Raw genomic sequence first — 24,463 nt, forward strand, 5'->3', positions numbered from 1 at the left:
ATAACATTGGACTGGGCAGTTGATCAGATGATGATGGATTAAAAATGATCTTGAAGTGAGTAACAACTTTAATATCAACACCAGGTAAGTACTCCCAAGCTTGTAAGGATAAGTAGCACAAATTCTAGTATTGGTGATATCTATCTATCAGGTTTGCATAATATTTTGTCCAATGAATTTTCAAATAGATAACAGGGGTTTAAATGATTTGAATGATATACTGTTACAGATTTCTGTTCATGATTTGTCAAGCAGTATCGTAATATAGTATTTTCCCGTGTGTCACGCGTCGCAGAGTCTAATAATAAAAGGTAAGGATGTATACCAGGAAAAATTGTGTTTCTTTTAACAGTGACTCCGAACTTTCCGGCTCCGATGGATGGTAATGATATCTGCTATCACAGATGGCCATTACATAACATAGCTAACTGTCATTTATGTATCCTGGCGATAAATCAAAAGTAACTTACTTTGAATTTTAGATTTATTTATTTTTTAAATTACGATTAAACACAAGTGATATTTTATCACTTGTCTACATCTGGCACACATGTACAGTCTAGGAAAACTAACATAGTCAGATTTATTTGTATATTGATATAAAAGGTAAAACAGATAGCAAACAAAATAGATTTTCAGATTCAAAATTCGTGTAGCGGGTCAGTGAGTATTTGCTGCTCTTAAACACAAAGGCAGCAATATTGTGATACATTATATTATAACCTATACGCACTAACGAAGACATTGACATATATCTGTGAATGGCTATTTCAAAATATCAGCTGAATGACGGGGTTAGCTACAGACTTTAGGATTATGGAATGTGAACCAGATACTACTGTATAAAAGCAAAATTGACAACAATGAGTCGACGTGAAACGTGATATAGGTAATTTGTTACTTTGGCGAAAAAATAGTTTTCTTTGTTTACCTGGTCGTTCTAGCTTTTGGTAAACGTACATTCAAACCAATATTCAGAGACAACCTTTTAAAAGTCCATAAAGTTGTCTCTTATTGAAGGTGGTGTCTTATAGAAGGTGGCCTCTTATTGAAGGTGGTCTCTTATTACAGGATTAGTTTGCTTGAAAATTGCAAAGGTAAGTTTCAAAAGTGGTCTCTTAAAACAGGTGTTCTAGAAATAGAGATGGTCTCTTACAACAGGTTGCTTAGTAATAGAGGTGGTCCCTTAAGATAGGTGATCTTGTAATTGTGGGGTCTCTTAATACAGGTTGTCTAGTAATATAGTTTGTCTTTTAAGACAGGTGATATAGCAATAGAGGTGGTCTCTTCAAACAGTCGATCTAGTTATAGAGGTGGTATCTTAAGACAGGTAATATAGTAATAAAGTTGGTCTCTTTAGACAGGTTTCACGGTATATACTTTACCAGACATTTGATTGACACTCCTACAATTGTATTGTCATAGATTCGTACGCAAGCTATAGAATATCATTCGGATAACATAATCATAAAAAGAAATTAATATTAAATATCGTTAATTTATATGAAAAATTATCTGGTGATGCTGTGATCATTTTTTTGGAGTTATTTCATTGAATCAATTAACCGCTTCAGAAGTCAACGAAAATCCAAGCTAATGCCTTTGCAAAGTAATTGAAGGAAAAGTATTCAAGACTGCTACGTTTAATCACTTGTCTTTGTATCAACTGACTTGAAGTTGTATTGTCTCGTGATTGTGTGCAACTGCTTCTAACCTGTGATTAAGTTGTCTGACCTCAAACATTAGCCACTGCCTCGCTCCTATATTGATTTTAATGTATTTTCGTTATATTTCTAACTTGTAGTTGCTTTCAACTCTTTGTTGTAATATCAATCGCTGTGTTTTTGTATTTATGTACTCGCACAAATTTTCTTTACTGTATTTTGGTTGTTTTAAAACGTTGTGGTTGTATTCACCGCCTCGTGCATGGTGGTATCGACCAGGGCTATAGGTACTACTCGGAACAGTCTATAATTCTTTATTGTTATTTTCGCTGCCTCTTTGTTGCATTTTGATGAGTTATCAATGTATCGATAATAGTAAACCAGGGAAACAACCTCTATATAGGTTAATTGGTGATAGATTCGGTCATTAGTCGTTGTCTGTCGTATTATATTTTGGACATAACAAATACAACCAATCCATAGGGACTAGAACAAGTCTAATATACGAGTACACACTACACTGTGCATGATACACAGACTAAAGTGTTTACAGAAATAGGACGTCAGAGTTCATCGCCATAGTAGTATATATACACAAGCTACAGATAGTTGATTGACAACACTGATTGTGACCGGGAGGCGATATGCTAACAAGTCTTTGCCCTAACGTCTGTTGACCTTGGATTCTAGATGTTCATCTATTGGACTTACTCTTCAGAAAAGTGAAAGTTTGTTTGTTATAATAATAGTCAATTTAAATATTTTAAACTCGTTATATCTCTATGTATGAAATATCTACTTCAATGTTCATGTACACTATATAGCAATATAAGCAATAGCATTCATGAACTCTCCACAAAATATCTTTATTATGGGATGTCATAAAACACCGACATGTTTAAAACTTTCAACTGCTATTCATTGTACCGGAACTCTCATAAACACTGTCATCTATCGGCTTGATCTCTTCACGACCTCCGCGCGAACCTTACAGAGGTTATCAGGCTTGCTCTCTACCCGGTCATTCACATCATCGATATCCAGGGGTTACGCCCACTTACGCTCTCTTCACCCCTAGAATATATCATAGCACAATTAAAGGCTCGGTGTGCGCCACCTTGTTGATGAGACAAGAATAATAGTTCGATCCTTTAATGTACATCAACAGAATCTTGCGGTCGCGTAACGGTTAAAAATACTGGCTATAAAGTCGGACGTCGTTCTTCTGTGATCTTCAAAGGACAGGTATCAGCCTAATGATTGGTCAGGTGTTTTTACATGAGACCAATCCAATAGCAACGACTGAAGTGAAAGAAATAATAATAATTAACAAAGGCATCAGAAAAATACAAAATAATACTCAAAATTACTGTAGAATGTTCGATGCAAAGTATTCTTTATATTTTGATTAATAGAACTTTATTTTACTTTTCATTACATTGTACCACTTAACCCTTTCGGTTCACCGCGTATTGAAGAGGGCGTCTATACAAAGTAATTCAAGGAAAACTGTTCCCGACTGCTGCTATCAACGTGCTTGTATTGAATGACCTGAAGCTGTATTCATCGTCTCGTAGTTGTATTCAACCGCTTCTGATCTGTGTTTGGATTTCCTAACCTTAAGCTGTATTCATCGCACTCATAGTTGTACATAACTCCCAGTTATTCTAACTGAATTGTGGTTGTAGCTGTTGACAAGTATTTGTTGTTATATTTAATGCATTGAAGTTGTATTCATCGTTTAATATTTGCATGCATAGCTCTTATTTATTATAATAAATAGTGGTTGTACTAACTTGTACATGTCAAAATTATTTGTAGTCATATTCACTTCCGCTTTGTTATATTTACTGATTTGAAGTTGTATTCAATGTCCCATATCAGTCCACATTCAAAAGATTGTTTACTTAATTTGGGTTGTATTTTATACCTTGTTGTTATTTCTTCCGCCAAAATGAATTCTTTTCAATAGTGATGATATCAATCACCCGGAACAGGTGTGTTTTTTCATAAAGGGACCTTTAAATTACAAACAATCACACATCATTACAATTGACCCATAATCCATATTTTCATATCAAAACCTATCACTTCCGGTTTCTCTCCTCCCAAACAAAATGGCGGCCATACAAAGACTAAGAAGGGAAAAATGACCTATATGTATGTCCTAGACTACTGTTGGAGTATGTCGCATTACATTCAAACATAGGGACTTGAGAAAGTCTAGTGTGTACATGATACACAAGATATATGTTATCATTTCTACACAGCAGACAGAGAGGATAACACAGATTGTGACCGGGAGTCAAAATGTTGAAAAGTCTTTGCCGTAAACGTCTGTTGACCATGATTTCTAGATGTTCATCTGTTGGATTTTCACTACAGAAAGGTGAGATTTTGTTCATTATGATTGAAGTTGATAAACTGTTATTTGGAACTCTATTTCTCTGTACAAGAGAGATCTACTTCAAGGTAAAAATATGAGTGTTAAGCAATAGTATTCTGGATCTCTGTGTCATACAACACCGCTCATCAGTGACGTGTTGAAACTTTCCACGGCGACTCACTGTACAGGAATCTCATAAAGACTGTCATTTAAATTTAAATTATTAAATCATTTAAATTTTAGTATGCGGCCCCTTTCAACAACGAGCTCCCACAAACACATTAAAAGAAGGCCGTACATCAATCTGATTAAAATCATATGTTACATGGCTTCGTTAACTTCGTACTACGCCTGAACGATGTTCAGGCGGAGCAATGTAACAGATGCTTTTAATCAGATTGGCCGTACATCTGTAACGTTCCGGGGTCCGTACCCTAGTCACTTCTAAGGATCCCTGTGCTGTAAGCTTAATTATAACTATACTACAGTTGCAAATATATAAAAATATCTGTTACTACCTTGTAACCAGCATACCTATTACCACGGAATTAGAATAGAGGGAAAGGCAACTGCCTCTTCGGCATATGAAATATGTGCCGTGCACTTGATGTTGCGAGAAACTACGAGAAAGCGTGAGAATTTACGTGATTCGGGGAAAAAACCCGCCGCTTCAAACATCGAAGAAATTGATTGCCGTTCAGAAGTAACATATTTTGGGCTATCTCTACCGTTACATTGTCCGGATTTCAAAGTAAGTGATCTTTGCTAAACTTATGTTTAAATATGATTATGTTTGTTTTNTGTCCAGGATAAAAGAAAGACGTTTCTTACCGTAAACATGCGCCTAGACTAAGTTTTAAATTCTTACTGTCATTGAAATAAATAAGCAAACAAATATTTGTTTGAAGTGCATTTACATTTACCTGTGCAGTCATTTAAAATAATTCTCTCTTTAAGTACTAAATATATCACAAAGAGACAATTGTTTTTGGCCGATATACATTTTTTTTAACAAATGTTAGAACCATTTTTGTTATGCACTGAACTCTGTGTACTCCAAAGGCCCTGCTGTTCCCTTGAACACCTCACCAACCTGTGTTTTTGGGCAACGTCTCAACCGTTATCAGTCGTTTTCATCACGGGTACGTATCTTTTCTGGTCATATGTCCTAAGTTGAATGCATTTGAAAATTTCACAAAAGTATTCCATGGAATAATGTATCATGACGGTCTATGAGACTTTTGTTGTAGAAAATTGTATCTGAAACAGTTGCCGAAACTGTCAGGGCTGTCGACGACGGACGAAAAGTGGAAATTGTTTGGAATGATGGCAAATCGTCGAGGTATGTATATAACATAAACAATCTCGAGGTATGAACAGGTAACACAATGTAGTAATATACAGCTATTATTGTTATCTTTTCACAACCTTCATTACTTTTGGTGTCTACATTGATGTTTTGAAACTGATTTTAGACAAGCAATGATAAGATATTAAATATTGCTTCTAAATACCATTGCACATTTGAATATTTTATAATACATTTTTGAAAGACGAAAGCAGACAACACAAAAAAATATAGTTTTTTTTCTTAATGACACACACACATAAAAACATACAGTCATGTATATACATGTAGGTATACTTTGGCACATGTACATACTAGGATAAATTGATGCTTTAACACAAATGCATAATAGTATCATTGACATAATTGTGTACATAATGGGATACATTGATACACATGTATAATAATGTACATAAACACGTGTACTTAAAAAGGATACATTGATACACATGTATAATAGTAAACATTGACAGATATACAAAATACAGCAAAACACGGTTATAACAAATCCCACTGAATCATTTCGTTATAAAGGTAGTTCGTATTTAGTGTAATGCAAACGTTTAAGTTATTTAAAAAAAAAAAAAAAAACATCGCTGTATGAATATAATTTATATATATATTTAACAACGTAAACACAACTCATCGGGAGTGATTTTTTTATCTCTACATATCTTATTTGCACACTATCCTCACAGCATGGTACATATTTGAACAAGTCTGTTATCGCTTGAAACAACTTGAAACAACGGAAAATCTATACCTGTACCGACCACGGCCTCGGGAAAACAAGGCATTTCGTTAGTATTAGCACTCGCGCTAGCGACATTGATTACCGAATCTACTACCTCCTCTCCCTAAACCTCCACTTCCTCCACCTCCTCACTGTTAGAAAAAATTGAGTCAATCCTGATCAACCTCAATATCGCACATCTCCGTCGTGTTAATAACTTCATAGTCGATATTGACGAAATCCGCCATGGTGACTTTGATCTCTGCAGCTGCGGTCTCAACTTAACACTTTGAATGTCACCGAAAACATAATATACTGTACTCAGAAGTCTTATTATATCACGCACAAAGTATAGAAATGTATGTTGGATAATCAACCCAACACTTTCATTATTTTCGAAAACATAACTCACTTTGTTCAGTAGTCGCACAAAGCGTATAAAAGCAAGTAGCTGACAGTTGCACCTCGGGGGCCTCTTTGGAACAAGGTCGAGATCACTGCAGTCTGGGATACATATGCATAATAGTATAAATTTTCACATATGCATAGTTTGTATTGATACATATACATAATAGTATACATTCTCACATAGACACAATAGTGTACATTAACACAAACACATAATAATATACATTAACACAAATACATTATCATATATTTTTAAACATAATAGTTTGCATTGGCAAAAATAAACAAAAGCATACATGACACATATACAATGTACATACTTCTATACATTGATTCATATGCATAATAGTATACATTGACACATACACATTATAGTATGCATTGACAAAGATAAACAATAGCGTACAATGGCACATATACATACTGATATACAATGACTCATATACATGTAATATTATACAATGATACATATACATAAAAGTATGCAATTATACATATACATAAAAGTATACAATGATACATATACATAAAAGTATACAATGATACATATACATAAAATTATACAATGATACATATACATAAAAGTATACAATGATACATATGCATAATAGTATACAATGATACATATACATAGAAGTATACAATGATACACATACATAAAAGTATACAATGATACATATACATAAAAGTATACAATGATACATATACATAATAGTATACAATGATACATATACATAGAAGTATACAATGATACATATACATAAAAGTATACAATGATACATATACATAAAAGTATACAATGATACATATATATAAAAGTATACAATGATACATATATATAATAGTATGCATTGATACAAGTACACGCTTGTGTATACTATAGTATACATTGACACACAGACATAATAACTTACGCTGACACAAATTATACATGTGTATTTTTACAAAACTGAATACAGTATAAAGCGAACACGTTTTGTTTATAATGATATCTTGTTAGACTTAGATACTAAGTGGTATATGTTAAACAGGACATACCTGTTAATGTGTAAGGTTGTTACCTTAACAACTTTATTCAAAATGCATTCTATCACCTGATGAAAACGATGTCTGTGTTAATTAAAAAGAAATCTTCTTCGTTCCTTCTTGAAGTTAATTCTGGGATTACTAAGATTGCATGGCACATCTTATCTTTCCAATCAAAGATACAAAAAAAGTACTTGCAGATATTTACTGATGTTTAATGAAAAATAAAAAATAAAGCAAATGTACATTTTCTTTCATTTAAATACCCATATCAATATAATGATATGACTATAATAAAGCTCGTTATTCCAATTCACTAGAACCTGAAACGTTCACCTAAATTTTAAAAAGTAAGTAGCTCATAAGCTTGGTATTATTTCAAATGAAACACAAACAGTAAAACATGTTTGCTGTGATAACTGGAATAGTTGGTTGAACGTACCTATATTTGCCATCAAATGAATCATATTTTGTCTTTGAGTAAACATATTTTGAAATACAGTTCTAATGTTTGGGGACCCGACAAGTTTTCTCCTATATCAGGAAATGATGAATTAAATAAAAGTAACTGTATAGATAATCATGGATCATATTTTTCCTTCCAGATTCCATGCAGTGTGGCTGAGACATCATTGTCCCTGTCGAGAATGTTATTCCGACGAAATCAGCCAGGTGTTAATAGATATAGACAAACTGCCGCTTGACATCAAAGTGACGGACGTCACAGTAACAGGTAATATACAACAGTAAAACATAAAATAACAAAGTAACAAACGTCACAGTTACAGGTAATATACCACAGTATAACAAAAAATATAAAAGTAACAGACGTCGCAGTAACAGGTCATTTACCACAGTATAACATAAAATAATAAAGTAACGGAAGTCACTTTAATAGGTAATATACAACAGTATAACATAAAATAACAAAGTAACAAACGTCACAGTTACAGGTAATATACCACAGTATAACATAAAATAATAACGTCACGGAAGTCACTTTAATAGGTAATATACAACAGTATAACATAAAAGAGCATCGTAACGAACTTCGCAGTAACATGTAATTTACGACACATCTACATACAATATCAAAGTAACGGACATCAGAGTAACACGTTATATACAACAGTAATACATTATTACCAAAGTAACGGGAATCACATTTACAGGTAATATACAATAGTATAAAATAAAACATCAACATAACGGACTTCTCAGTAGCAGACAATATACAACAGTATAACATAAATTATCAAAGTAACGGACGTCACAGTAACAGGTAATATACAACAGTACTTCATATAATATCAACGTAACGGACGTCACGTTAACAGGTAACATACAACGGAATGATGTGAAATAACGAAGTTATGAACATCTCAGTAACAGACAATATACAACAGTATACCATAAAATATTAAAGTAAAGGACGCCACAGTGACAGGTAATACACCACAGTATAACGTAATATAACAAAGTAACGGACGTCACAGTAACAGGTAATATACCGTAGTATAACGTAAAATAACAAAGTTACGGACGTCACAATAACAGGTAATATACCAAAGTATAACGTAAAATAACAAAGTTACGGACGTCACAGTGACAGGTAATATACCGTAGTATAACGAAAAATAACAAAGTTACAGGCGTCACAATAACAGGTAATGTACAACGGTATAATGAAACGTCAAAATACCAAAGTTACGGACGTCACAATAACAGGTAATGTACAACGGTATAACGAAACGTCAAAATACCAAAGTTACGGAAGTCACAATAACAGGTAATGTACAACGGTATAACGAAACGTCAAAATNTACAACAGTATAACATAAAAGAGCATCGTAACGAACTTCGCAGTAACATGTAATTTACGACACATCTACATACAATATCAAAGTAACGGACATCAGAGTAACACGTTATATACAACAGTAATACATTATTACCAAAGTAACGGGAATCACATTTACAGGTAATATACAATAGTATAAAATAAAACATCAACATAACGGACTTCTCAGTAGCAGACAATATACAACAGTATAACATAAATTATCAAAGTAACGGACGTCACAGTAACAGGTAATATACAACAGTACTTCATATAATATCAACGTAACGGACGTCACGTTAACAGGTAACATACAACGGAATGATGTGAAATAACGAAGTTATGAACATCTCAGTAACAGACAATATACAACAGTATACCATAAAATATTAAAGTAAAGGACGCCACAGTGACAGGTAATACACCACAGTATAACGTAATATAACAAAGTAACGGACGTCACAGTAACAGGTAATATACCGTAGTATAACGTAAAATAACAAAGTTACGGACGTCACAATAACAGGTAATATACCAAAGTATAACGTAAAATAACAAAGTTACGGACGTCACAGTGACAGGTAATATACCGTAGTATAACGAAAAATAACAAAGTTACAGGCGTCACAATAACAGGTAATGTACAACGGTATAATGAAACGTCAAAATACCAAAGTTACGGACGTCACAATAACAGGTAATGTACAACGGTATAACGAAACGTCAAAATACCAAAGTAACGGACGTCACAGTAACAGGTAATATACAACGGTATAACGAAAAGTCAAAATACCAAAGTAATGGACGTCACAGTAACAGGTAATATACCACAGTATAACGTTAAATAACAAAGTTACGGACGTCACAGTAACAGGTAATGTACAACGGTATAACGAAAAGTCAAAATACCAAAGTAACAGACGTCAAAGTAACATATAAAATACAGCAGTATAATATAAAATACCAAAGTAACGGACGTAACAGTAACAGGTAATATACAATAGTATCACATAAAATATCAAAGTAACACTCAATACATCAAAAGCCATACTTTATAAATATATTACGCTTTAAAAAGACAATAACATCTCGTATCTTTCCTATTATGGTTTCCCATTGTAAGTGTATTTATGTAGTTTGAAGACAATAAATTGTCGAGCCCATACCTATTTACCTTAATTTTCTTTTTCGAATCCATATAAATAAATACAGTTTGATGTTTAAATTGTGGGTGTTATTTAATAAAAACAATAAATTCAAATCCTTTTTAGACCAAGGTTAAGCCAAACAAAAAGTCTTGTATTTTTCGGATACGTGTCTGAGAAAGTAAATTTAATTTTTCCTTTGTAAAGGGTTTATATAAGAGAGTGATCATGACTTAAACAGTGCTTCCTTGAAAATTGTCAAAAGTGGTCTTTTTATCCGTTTCTACATTTTCCCTTTTTCTCTTTTTCCCCTTTTTTCTCTCTACAAATATCACGAAGGTTTTCGCACGTGTTAAAAGTCCTTTCACATCCTATTACAACCGTAAAAAATGAAAACAATAAAACTTTTGTTACCATGACAAAAATTAAATTTCAAAAAGAAGTTTCTCCAACTAAGCCATTCTTGGCTCTCGGGATTCTGTTAGGCCCTATTATATAACTGAATACACCTTTGCAGAAAATGGCAGAGTTCGGATACAGTGGGATGACAATCATGCTGGAGAGTTTAGCTCAGCCTTCCTGAAGAAATATTGTTACTCACAAAACAGTTTACAACAGAAGAAAGATTCCATGAAGACGATGTTGTGCAAGGAGGTACTGGTTCTAATTAATTAAATTATTCTCACATCACTAAAATAACAACCGATTTCTAGATTCTCTCCGGCTTCCTCAACTTGCTGTCCCGTTCACTTCAACCGACATAAAATTGTCGCGTACCTTGACACTGTTTTGGGACTAATATAGTCCGAGTTTAATTTACTAAGTTTTATGATGGTATTCAGTTCATTTCTTTTTCGTTTGTGACAAACAGAGGGGGTATTAAATCTATATCAAGTCCCTTGTATTCGGATATTTTGTTTCTGATTTGGTATTTAAGTTCAGTACGTGTTTATCAGATAGAATAAACAGAATTGGCGATATCGAGAGGTTCGAATGAAAACTGTGTATCATTTTTAGGATAAGTGCACCCGACATCATGTGCGTTCGTGGACTCTTTTGACAAGCTTCATAAACCAAATCTTTCAATTGTATTGGAACGTTATACTGTAACGTATACGCACGTGTTCTCACAAAGTTTTCATTTTTTATCTAGTCTGTCAAACCAAGTGTCACGTATGCTGACTGTGAGGCAGATGAGAAGCACGTGTACAAGTAAGTACTTCATTATATCACTGAACAATACAACCAACAGCAGGGTACATAATCATCTTTAACAACGTGCGTATGCAAGTAAAATTCCTGTTAACATGTCATGACAGCCATATAACTCTGTAGTTTCGTTTAATAGCTTAAACAGTATTGAACATTTTATAGCCGAAAGGGATAAAATATGTTGTGCATAGGTACATGGGGTCAAGTTTTTTTGCATCACCTGTAGTGCATCGCTGCATCAAAAAAACAATAGAAGAAAGTCATTTCTTTTGTTTTTAAAAAAAACCTGTTTTTTGTGATTGTACTGTTGTTTCGATGCAGCAATACATTTTATACAACGTTAAAAAGACTCAAACAAAGAAAGCAATTACTATGTGCTATTACTGAATATGTTAGATAATAGCTCTAATATTTGAAGTTCAACACCAGTAACAACTACCCAGGTGCATAGATATATAACTTAGAAAGGCAACAAAATGTCTACAATCACAAAAAACAGGGTTTTTTTAAAACAAAAGAAATGATTTTCTTCTATTGTTTTTTTGATGCAGCGATGCACTCCAGGTGATGCAAAAAAACTTGACCCCATGTACCTATGCACAACATATGTTATCCCTTTCGGCTATATAATGTTCAATACTGTTTAAGCTATTAAACGAAACTACAGAGTTATATGGCTGTCATGCTGGTTTTATGGCATATAGGAGTGTCACAATGTCATGAAGTTGACAACCGGAAGTATACAAGAAAAAGGTGACCAAACAAATGCCCAAATACGTTTTGCTCCTGTGCAAAGCCACTCACATGTATTGAAATGTATCAATAGAAAACTTTTTTCAAATGTTAAATACCTAAAGATTTCGTTAATTTAAACATCTGTCTCTGTTCCTAATTAAAAGTTTCTGTGGCACAGTAACTTATAAGGTTTAAGATGGGATCTACGTAAGAAACACTTGATTTAGTTGTATTAGTCCTTAACATTCTGATCCCCGGTCCTTGGTCAATGGTAAATTAGATGAGTGATAACAATTATGCAAGGTCATGATAATAAATGGCAAATGATTTTGAATCCACAAAATGTGATGTCTTAAAAATGGTTATACTTTTTGTAAATCAAATTATCTTGTGAATTTTTTAAATGAACATATAGAAAATGATATTTTGTATATTTATCAAAATATTTTGTTTATTTATCTATATATTCAATTTATGGGTGCTATAGTGAATGGATGATCTGGTTCAAGTATTTGAAATTAAATGTTGACCTACAACTCAAAACAAAAGACATTATTAAAATCTTATTTAAATATGTTTTAGAATTACGCCAAGTCGTCCTCAATATTTTTTCTTTAACGTAATAGTCCTAATTAGAAGGTGTGTAAGACAAATCTATACTAATAAATTGATATCAAATATTTCAAATAGCTCTTGCAAATATTCAAGTGATATAATGTGAGCAAAGATAACACAAAATATTAGTATCTACCTTTAAGTTAAACTGAAGTGATAATGTATATGGAGGTTACTTGAATTGGGCACGAGGTTTACCGAGTGTCTTTTACAGTTTGTAATTATCTAACGAGATTTAGATAAACATGATAATCAACCATCACGAGTGTGTGGACCTATTTCTCCCACAACGCTAAGATATTATACCTAGAAAACTACATTTTGTATATGCTTCTCTTCGGAATACATTATTCCTGTTTCCGATCGGGGAACAATTGCCATGAACTATGACGTCACAATGGACGAAGACTTCACAAAACGTCATAATTAGAATGTTACCAAATGATATCACGGGCAAGGTGTTACTTACTATATCTAATGAGTCATGTGTGAGGAAACCTATATCTAATGAGTCGTGTGTGAGGAAACCTATATCCAATGAGCCGTGTGTGAGGAAACCTATATCCAATGAGTCATGTGTGAGGAAACCTATACATATATATACATCTTCGCCCTCCTTTGCTTCAGTAATGCATGTTTCTTGCAGGTGGTTGACAGATGTTAATGAAAATGGCCTAGCAATGGTTAAAGGAGCTCCAGTCACAAATAACCTTTTGACAGAGGTAAAGGCAATGCGCTTAGCATACAGATTATCTACAGTGTATGAAACGTTATTCTTGTTATAACATTTTCAGCTGATAAACCATTATTACTTTCCAATAGTAAAGGACAGTAGGTTTTAATGTCAAAACTTTGAAATGAACTAAAGTGGAGTAGTCAAACGAAAATGTATAAAGAATTATTGCAAACAATAAGACATTTAAAGAATATAGGCAGTTTTTTTTAATCTTTGTAAGCGTGTAACCATAATAATTTGTGGAGGGTCATGAACCTCTTACACAACTTACTGTTGAAAGGGATACATACTGTATGTACTACAAAATTTGATTTAAAAAAGACAGTCAATCAGTATTTGTGGTCCGTATGTTTTAATCATTTGAATTCAGCATCTTTATTGCGATATGCTAAAGTCATCTTAAATCCATTTTGTGTTTCCATGGATGTCACAAATAAATCATGTTCAGTCAACCAATAGCCAACCATGGAACTTTAAAGTCGAATGATATTATGAAAAATAAGAAGCAAAATAAGGTTTGCTGTAAGCAACCATCGGAGATACGTTGGTTTGTTCATCCCGTCTCATATTGTGTCTATGTCTGAAGTTGTTTTCATGAAACTTCAACATTGTTTCTTTTTTATTATTTTTAGTTCATTCCAAAACATATGGCGCCATTGCTTGACAATACGTATGGAAAGGTATGAATAGTTAAAGGTATTTTGCTGTAAAAGTTCACAAAATTTTACTTGTGGAAATGCTCGCGTTGTGACCTTTTAATCGCGGTGTGGAAATGTTCGCGTTGGCAATAGTCTGAAATTGACCTTTTTATTTGCGAGTGGATATATTCGCGCTAATTTCTACTCAACGCGAATATTTTACACACTGCGAATATTTCCATAATTAGATCATTACATGAACAATGAAATTTTGCTAATCAAGCACCCGGTGTTATACGACATATTGGTCAGATTAACTTCTTAAACCTGACGCCCTGTGGAACACGACATATTGGTTAGATTAACTTCTTAAACCTGACGCCCTGTGGAACACGACATATTGGTTAGATTAACCTGTCTTATCGGAAGCATTTTGGAACAAAACATATAAGTATGGATGCTGGAATAAATAAGTCATATTAACCAGGAATCAAGGTTCAAATTATGTTGAAAATTCTTAGGGACTGACTAAGACAGGTTTCAAACTGAAAATTAATAAACACCGAAACTAATGTGTGAACACTAGTTGATTACACTACTTTGGTTAAATATCCTCTCAATTTACATTTGTTAAACAGAATGGTATTTCAAAAATGAAAACCTTATTTTTGATAGAGAAAAAAGAATAGGTCTGCTGTATCCCACTGCATGAGTGTAAGCGGTGACTAATTGGAGATTCGGTGGTGCTTTCTTCCTTGTCTTTTATCAAGGGGACATTGAAGAAATCAAGAATAGAGCTGATATATCCCACTGCATGTGGACTGATGTGGGGCAGAATCGAGGGTTTTATTCCGTATCTCCTACGAAGGGGACATGGAAAAGACTAAAATTGATCTGCTGCCCCCATTGTAACACTTAGGATCCTTTTCGTTTCCAATCTTTCCTGACTTTTCCTGTCCACGTGTTGTATCAGGCGGTGTCTCCTTAGTCATCCGTCCTTATATGACCCTGGCTGTTGCGATGACGTTAAACCCCAAACAAACCAAACAAACCAAACAAACCATGAACTCATGATATTTAAAACTACGCGTAAAATCGTTTATGTTTGTAATATGTACCTTAGTGCCAAACAATCCTTATATTTCAATTACATCGGGACCTGAGAGTTCTAATAGACACATCTTAATGTCTACCTTTTGTTCGATCGTTTGTGACCGACACACTTTTCTTGATTTGACAGAGGACAACCTGTACAACATGTGGGGTAGGGAACGCATCTGATGTCACTTTCGGTTTTTTCGTTCCCGTTTAGGACTCGCACAACTAAATAATTTAGTATATGTTATTACTACGCTTTTGAGCTAAAAGCCTTAATATTTGAAGTTCATTACTAGTGACAACTGTCTAGATTCACAGATACATACCTGACAAAGGCTTCAACAGGCATTTTTTGTTGAGTGTGGTGGCATGTATGAGCGCTACAGGCGTCTGCTTTTGATAACCGGAAGTGTATAAGCCAAACCGGCAAAGCGAGACAGGAACTGCCCCTGACATTTGACCCCATATCAATCCGCCACCATATTATAAAATCTATTAAAACTATAAATTTTCCAAAAGATCAATATCTGTAGATTTCATTTAATTTAAAATATGTCTACAACTACCTATTAAAATTACTCAGAGGCACTTTATCTAACCGGAACAAATTTTAGGAAGGGATTACAATCGTAGGAAACATTTGCTTATTGGCTGATTTAGTTGTGTGAGTCCTTTATTGACGCTGTGATATGTCTAATCTTGTACAATTGCTAACTTTCAGTTTTTCCTTCGATCGTGGACACTGTGGTACGTCTTTACTTTAACAATCACAATAACTTTCGATTTTGTTTCCGTTTGTTTATCTTGCTTGTCATATTGTTTTCAGATTTATGACGTGATTGTGATGGAAGAGCCAACCAATTTGGCATACACGAGAAATAAGTTACAGTTCCACATGGATTTGCCCTACTATGAGTCAATGCCTGGAATACAGTTTCTTCACTGCCTTAAGTACGAGTTAATTTCTACATTTGCCGACCAAACGTGCTTGCAAATGACTGCCATATCTTTTACCTTACTGTGCTTTGTAAACTGGGACAGCTAAAGAAAAACACAACAATATCATAATTATCATTAATAAAAAAAATAAGATTTAATCCCGTAGTGTGCTATATTGTTTCGCAATGTTCACCTTTTGATTTTTCTGCATACCTTATAGTTTTAATGATTAATATGTTGGTTGAATACAAATGCAATCTTAATTTCTGCTAGATTTGAGCTAACATATAGCTGTCTTGTGAATATCAGACTATAACAAGAGGAGCTATAATTCTAAAATTATATTCCTTGCCAACAAATACGCAACAGTAAACAATGGTCTAACATAGATTGCGTAGATTTGAAGAATCAAACATTCTCTGTAAAAATTGTGAGTATGTATTTGAAATTTTTTCCAGCATGGTTATATTTTTGATGAAGATGTACGAAAAATACTGCCGTATTTTCTAGTGTTTGACTGAATTGGATAAGAAATTGATAAATCCTTATTTTCTACATACATGAATATCTGTTATAAGAATTCATGATTGTCTAAAGCTACCGTTCGTTGTATTGACTTCCTTATTGCAAAAATAAACAAATGCAAATGTTATCTAATTTCTAGGTTCTCATATAAATGACTTTGAACCTTTTGAAAGATACTTTTTTTGCACATGAATGCAAATATTTGTTCCAAAAGCACCTGTTTTTTTTGTTAAGTCTCTCAAAAAAAGGTCCTTATGTTGAAATTATGACGTTCGTTTAACTTATTTAGTATTGTACTTCAAATGAAACTTATTTAGGCTAAAATACCATATGCTACAATGTTATAGCATAATTATTATTTTTTTTATCTTAGGTTATTGTTATCTCTTTAATTCAACAATTTTATGGGGGGTTTTGCATACATTTTTTTTAAACCGCTGAGGATACAATACAATCATAAATCATTTGCTGCATATGATATACCCAGTACTACCGGTATACAAATTGCATGCTGGCGCGACATAACTCGTGTAGTAACATATGCGTACAGATTGGTGAAACGCTACGGTATCATATCATACCGCTAGAATGTTAAATGTTTGAGAATACTTTTATTTATTAATAAAACTATTAATATGTGCTGCAGTTACCTTTGGTACCAGTCAACTTAACTATTAATAAGCGCTTTGTTTATTTTGGTACTTGTCAAATCAACTAATTATATGTGTTGTAGGTAATTTTGGTTCTTGTTAAATGAACTGCTATTATGTGTAGGATGTGCTTTTGAATATTTCTAAATTAATTGTTGATTATTGTTTTATAATACTTATTAGTTGAATTATTTATATTTGTTGTAGATTTGATGATGCTCTTATTGGGGGAGAAACCCTCTTCGTTGATATGTTCGCGGTTTGTGAAGAATTTAGGCAAACAAATCCAGTCGAGTTTAAAACCCTTTGTTCTGTTCCTTGTACATTTTCCAGAAATCATTTATCAAGGTAAGATCAAAATCTAAACAAATACTGCACACATATAAGTTTGCTTTAAGCAGAATATGTTTTTCGTGTTACATTTACCATTGCAGCAGACAACGTACACAGACATATCCAATATTACACCTTTGACGTCGATACCACGTGATAGCTATGATGACGTCAAAATAGTGCTATGCGATATTTAACATGCAATTTGGTAACTAGTAAATATGTGTTTGGAAGCAAATGCATGAATGCTTAATAGCTAAGCAATCCGTTTCCTCTGGTGTTTATGTTATGGTGTCTCCAACATTAATCTTGTTGTGGGTTTTTTTTATCGAATTAGAGTCAGATATTTGCCTTGATGGTTGGTAACTGTTTGTTTTCAATACTTTATTAACTTGTTCAAAAAGAATCATTGTATTTTAGCAGACAAACATTTTCAATGGGTTTTTGAAATATACTAAATGAAAAGTTAGTGAAAATCATTGTAAAGCAAAATGCCGGAAAAGGTCATAAAAGATTGTTTTTTTCAAACAGTATTTGAACAGTTAACTTTCATTTGGGTTAAATTAAAACAGAAAAAAACGATCTCAATACACAAATATTTAATCAGGCTCAAAGTAAATAAGGACACTTTTGAGCTCGTACAAGAAAGGACCAGAGGTGAAACGAAGTTCTTCATAAGGCAATGTCTGGTAATTGAAAACAATTCATTCATACTGTGTGATGTTTAATAAATAAAGGACGAATAAAGTCGACGAAGACTCCCTTTATTGTTTCCATCTCGTAGAGGAGTTTACTTCACATACCTCGAGAGAGGGTGAAAAACTTCAAAGAAAAACAGATAAAACACTCATAAAATTACTGAAAATTAACTAGGTCAAACAATGGTAATTATCTCAAACTGACATAAATGTTCCGAGCTGAACAATAGCCATTTTACTAGTACAAATTAACCATATCACTTTATCTATAAGTTTAGGCTTCTTTTATATGAACAGTATGCCATCAAAATTACATACAGAGTAAAATTATATTTGCTCCATACCACCGGATAATAAATTAGACAGGACCCTGTGCTAACCAGATCCTTCAAAACACAAGTCACATACCAGACGAAATTATGGTTAGTTGCACGATATGATCATAACTTTTATTTATATTAATACAGTTGGTACCTGGTAATGAAGTACAAAATAAAAATATATTCTTTTTGACTACGTTATTGTGTCGAGCAAACAAGCAGACGACACCGATTGAAATTTGGCGGGACTCACCCAAGCCCAACAAAACCATCGGATTTACCAAACGTACAGAATAAACATATGCATATAACATAAAAACTAGCATCAAAGATACATTATGCAATAAATCATACAGTTTTTATAAACACTTACGCCTTAGGGAGGCCCGCATTTAGCCAACACAATAGCAGCGTGACTGTGACGCTTCCACATAGTAGACATAGGAACTTTGTAAACAAAACTATTTGCGGAATTCCGGACTTAAAGTCCGGACCAAGACCATCACATACTGTTTTATAACACACCTTTACAATAATGATTGGTTACTTTCGTTGTTGATATATGTAGGTATACCTGATAATTGTTTTCGTATTATTTCATTTTTCATTTTCTGTTTCTAGAGAAAACCCCATTCATTTGTTGATACGACGACCAGTCATTAACTTGAACAATGAGAAAGAGGTATTGTCCAGTTATAAACAACTCCTAATAAATAATAAAAAAACCAAAAACAAGTTGAAACAACACAACAATTGAGACCGATTTGCCATGTAATATCAAGCATAAATTCTATTAAATATACATTTATTTATATTCAATATTTTGCCGCTTGAGTTTGCTTATGACGTCATATTATAAATGTAACCTTTAACAGTCTTCTTTAAAACAAGTATATTATATCTGTTTTGAAGTGAATCTTTATGCATCTACGTTCTTTTATTTCCTGTAGATAATCGGAGTGTTCTGGAACCCTGGCGTAGTTGGCGTATCGGAGATACCAGAGGTAAACATTTTGTTTTATGCATCTAACTTTCAAATATACAGATAACTGGGCTGTCAAATGCGTGACCAAAGTTTGCAGTTGTTGTGTGGCTTTTGTGACCAAATAAATTGGCAACTATGAATAAAAATGTTTGAATCAATGCATGAAGAAAATACCATTGCCATTTGTGATTTTAGACCCCGACTTAACCCCTCAAATCCCCAAATTAAAGCTGACATTAATTTCATATCATATCATGACGGCATAACTCCAATGAATGTATATGCAAAATTTGAAAAAAAATGGATATAGCCACCAGAAAGCCCAAATCGGCACCCTTCATTTATGTTTTTTAATAGTTTTTGATATGCTTTTATCTTGAGTCAATAAATAACCATGTTTATTCTTGCATTAATGTCCCTTCAGGTAGGGCGCAAGAAATGTAGCCCCCATTGCATGATCGTAAGAGGCGACTATATTTGGGATCTTATCTTTTCTCTTCTTTCTTAACATTTTTCTTCTACCTAATGTCTCCCTTGATGAGCGTTCGCCCCATGTAAGGAAGGCTTTTAGTTATGTAGTTTGACGCACATACACTAAACTGTCCACGATTTGGTCATGGTACTATTATTAAGCATGACGCTCAGTTTGGTAAGGGAGAAAAGATTATTGATTATTTGTTTATTATTTTTATCTTCAATATTTTTCATGATATACAAAATATATGGGTGACGATTCTTATCTTAACAGGATCACGTGACCGAGTACTACAGGGCGTACCAGTTGTTTGCAAGATCAATATCTAACTTCCACACAAAAGTGAGTGTAAACCTATTACCGCAAGGAGGAGGAATATAACAGTACTGTATACAGGAAAATTTTCACCGCAGTTTAACTTTTGCCTATTTTGACCTCCCCAATGAGTCGATTTTGTCATGACAGCGACTTTTAGCATGCAACATGCAATATATATAGTAATTACACCTGGCGGGCGAAATTGACACTGGGCGAACATCGATTTTATCGTAAATGGGCGAATAGTTTTTTGGGCGAAATTTTCCCGGATACAGTATTACTTAATTACTTGTTAAAGTGATTGTTAGGTTTTGGAAAGTGGTCGCCATTTTTTTTATAAATTCACTGAATGTTACTGATATAAGATATACATCTTGTAAATTAAGATTTAGATTACCAAACAAATTACATAAGACATTTTCATACTGATCTTGGTTCTGACCTCAGGTTCTTTACATGCTTCTTCTGTCAGTTAAATATGATGCCGTATCAGTTATTTAGTTACTTTTCTAACATAAAATATGTTTCTTCAAATGCTCTAAAGACAATTATTTCTTAACAATTTTCAGAATGAAATTCGCCTTCAGCCTGGAGATATCGTAACGTTCAACAACAGAAGGATGGCACACAGTCGTAATTCATTTACTGATGGAAGTGGTGAACGGCATTTTCAGGTTAACCTGCATTTTCATAAAAACCTACAAAACTAATTTCAAGTAATATTAACAGGCAAAATCATAACAAGAGAACGTTTATAGTTAAGCGTAATTTTCTTCCTCTATGACGTTACACGTTAAATATAGCGTGATAGAAATATTATCAAAGTCGCTATTCACTACTGTGCTTCATTTGCAAGGTGGCGATAGTTCCCACTGAATTCAGAGGAAAATGATCGGTCTATTTTTGACGATGGTGGTAAAAGTATACAGTTTTTTTACAATTTAGTATATTTACAATTCTATGGAACTGCCATGAATTAACCCTACAAATTGAGAACAACATTCATATCAGCTATGAAATAATCTCCATATTTAAGGATTGTACTGGATGCGTATGTTGCCACTTGGCTTTTTTTGAAGGTAGTGGTTCCATTTAATAAACAAGTATTCAAGATACATACACTTATTTGAAATAACTGCTAAAGTTAACAAATTTATCTAATTAAATATTTAAATAAAAATGGTATTGAACAGCTTCCAGATGGCAGTCATAGTCAATATGAATGGACAGGACAAACTGAACTTGAAACGTTAGCATGCTTCGTGGAATTTGTCATATCCAGTAGGCTTGGAAATTGACTATTAATCCAACTTAAAATAGTTAATTGCTTAATTGACTCTATGTTAATAAGATGGTTTAAAGAATGTTTTGATTAAGTTCTCTGTCATGTTTCAGGGCTGCTACGTAAACATCTGTGAATATAAAAGCCGTCTTGTCAGTCTGACAAGGAAGTATGGCGATGTATCAACCATCAAACGTGTCGGTAACATGGATTGGATGTAGAATGGGTGCTGAATGGACGACACATAGGAGGAATAATACCCCAGTTCTTAATATACATCTCTAAAATGGTATTCTTCTTTGGTAATGTAAGCTAATGCATTAGTGACCTTTACTTTAAGTACGACAAACTGTAGTCAAACGGAAATATTAATAATTCGATATAAATATTTTTTAAGAATACTTTCAAGCTTCTGGCTTATCATGGTTATAACATTTAAAAACCGATACATGTAAAACATTCATTTACGTATCGCAAAACTTAGATAACACAACAGGCAAAATGTTCATTTAAACCTCGACACAAATTTCAAATCTATCAGGAAAGTGTTTTACTATGTATTAATAGATTTACAAAGCACTTCAACTCATTTAATACATTATGTGTCTTTGTCCATAAAAGTTATAAACAAACTACGTGAATTGCAGTTATGATAGTGAAATAAATGCTGTTTTGATTGTGGACCCAACCATACTCTAAACAGAAATTGCTACTTAAAAGTTTATCAAACATGTAACCTTTAGACCACATATCACAAAGCTACGAAAATATCAAACAAATAGCACAGACTAAAGTCTGACCACAATGACCTGCCTTGTGTTTGACGTTCGATTGTCATATGATGTATTCATTAAGGCGAACAGGTAGATTAAGTGATCAGCCAAGTCACAGGTAAAGCAATCAAGGTAATGACCCTCGGCTTGTTTAACGTACTCGACACACCCTAACAACTTAAGTAGTTTAAAGCATGAAGTTAAATAAGCGATATAGCAACGTTTGACTTACATATGAAGGCGACCCATGATTGCAAAACGGCACACAAAATACTTTATGGTTATTACTGGCCATCTGATGCACGAGCAGTTGGGAATCCTTCCGACTCTGTGTTTGCAGAATGTTAAATAATTTTGTAGATAATAAATGTGATGGATTTGCACAAAAATAAGATTTAATCAGAATGAAAAACACCTTTTAAGGAATGCAAAAAGTCAGATATACAATGAAATACTTTATTTTCGCATTCTTTGGCTGACTTTGTGGTTGTGACGATGTAATTTAGATATTAAAAGTACTTTCGATTGAACTAATAGTCGGTAAAGATTTATACTCACGAAGGAATTTTCTTGAATAAATATACATTCCTCGAAAATATAATGATTCGAAATATTGTTAAAAATATATAAACACAAGGTATAATGTATCTACTTTTGCGATCATTAAAACAAATTAATACAATAAATTCCTTCGCAAAAAAAATGTGATATATTTATTATCATAATTATTTGTCCAGTTATATACAATTGTGAGGTTTTTTTTCAAAATGCTATCAATTTTATAAAATTTCAGAGGTCAAAAATATCAATTTTGTTTATCGTTCTGGGATAAATGAAATCTTTACCACTGAATAATTATTTTTTTCTTATATTATAAAAGAATTTCATATTGTATGCATTAGCTTAGTCTTGAAAATATGTTACAAACGTACATACCTGAAACAATTCTGAAGGATCGAATGTGTCGGAGATATTTCCATCGGATATCAGTATTACCCGTGTTGATATGCGAAGACCATGTTTTTTTTTCTTAAATGTGATTTTTCATAAACATATGTATGTATAAAGGTATAAATGGAAGCTCAATTATTGATTTATGTTTGAGATCGAACAAAATTTTCCGAAAACATGCATGTAAATTTTCTGTAAATGTTTTCTTATATTATTTTTATAATCACTTTTACTTATTGAGTTACTGTTCGAATCTTACTATTTCAAAAAGTGTGTAGCAAATGTATATAGATAATAATTAATGGTTTTCCCCATGAATACAATATTATATTTTTCACGAGTATCGATATTTTTCACGAATCTGTATATCATATATTTATACTTGACGCAAAAACATCGTATATAATTTTATCACACTAATACATTTTGATATTTCACGAGTAAGAACGTAATAAAAAGAAATATTAGATGACACACATTCTCCCTACATGTTCATTGGCTGGAGCATAATCACGTGGAGTTCGGTGATTTGTGATATTAACTCGGTCTTAATTTTTGTAACAAACAGCAGGTCAATATGTATCTTATTTTAAATATATACTTTCATCATTCAACTGCAATAAATAGCTA

At 33.1% G+C, this 24,463-nt stretch overlaps 1 protein-coding gene across 4 annotated transcripts; it reads left to right on the forward strand.

Annotated features, from left to right (window-relative positions):
* LOC110457598 (gamma-butyrobetaine dioxygenase-like) lies at positions 1–23,608 on the forward strand. Of its 4 annotated transcripts, none has more exons than XM_021508938.1 (16): positions 1–84; positions 3,935–4,053; positions 5,113–5,192; positions 5,301–5,392; positions 8,171–8,298; positions 11,068–11,204; positions 11,704–11,762; positions 13,759–13,834; positions 14,481–14,528; positions 16,411–16,535; positions 17,906–18,046; positions 19,671–19,731; positions 20,000–20,053; positions 20,783–20,851; positions 21,397–21,501; positions 22,223–23,608. In XM_021508938.1, exons 2-16 carry the CDS (start codon positions 3,975–3,977, stop codon positions 22,328–22,330), a joined length of 1,362 nt encoding a protein of 453 aa, XP_021364613.1. In that variant the 5' UTR covers positions 1–84; positions 3,935–3,974; the 3' UTR covers positions 22,331–23,608. The 4 variants fall into 4 exon arrangements, with proteins under 4 accessions (XP_021364613.1, XP_021364611.1, XP_021364612.1 ...); XM_021508936.1 differs by lacking the exon at positions 1–84 and adding an exon at positions 2,288–2,392; XM_021508937.1 differs by lacking the exon at positions 1–84 and adding an exon at positions 2,288–2,386.
* Positions 23,609–24,463: the final 855 nt, after the last annotated feature.

The sequence above is a fragment of the Mizuhopecten yessoensis genome, unplaced genomic scaffold (genome assembly GCF_002113885.1).
Source record: "Mizuhopecten yessoensis strain PY_sf001 unplaced genomic scaffold, ASM211388v2 scaffold9253, whole genome shotgun sequence".
Lineage (NCBI taxonomy): Eukaryota > Metazoa > Mollusca > Bivalvia > Pectinida > Pectinidae > Mizuhopecten > Mizuhopecten yessoensis.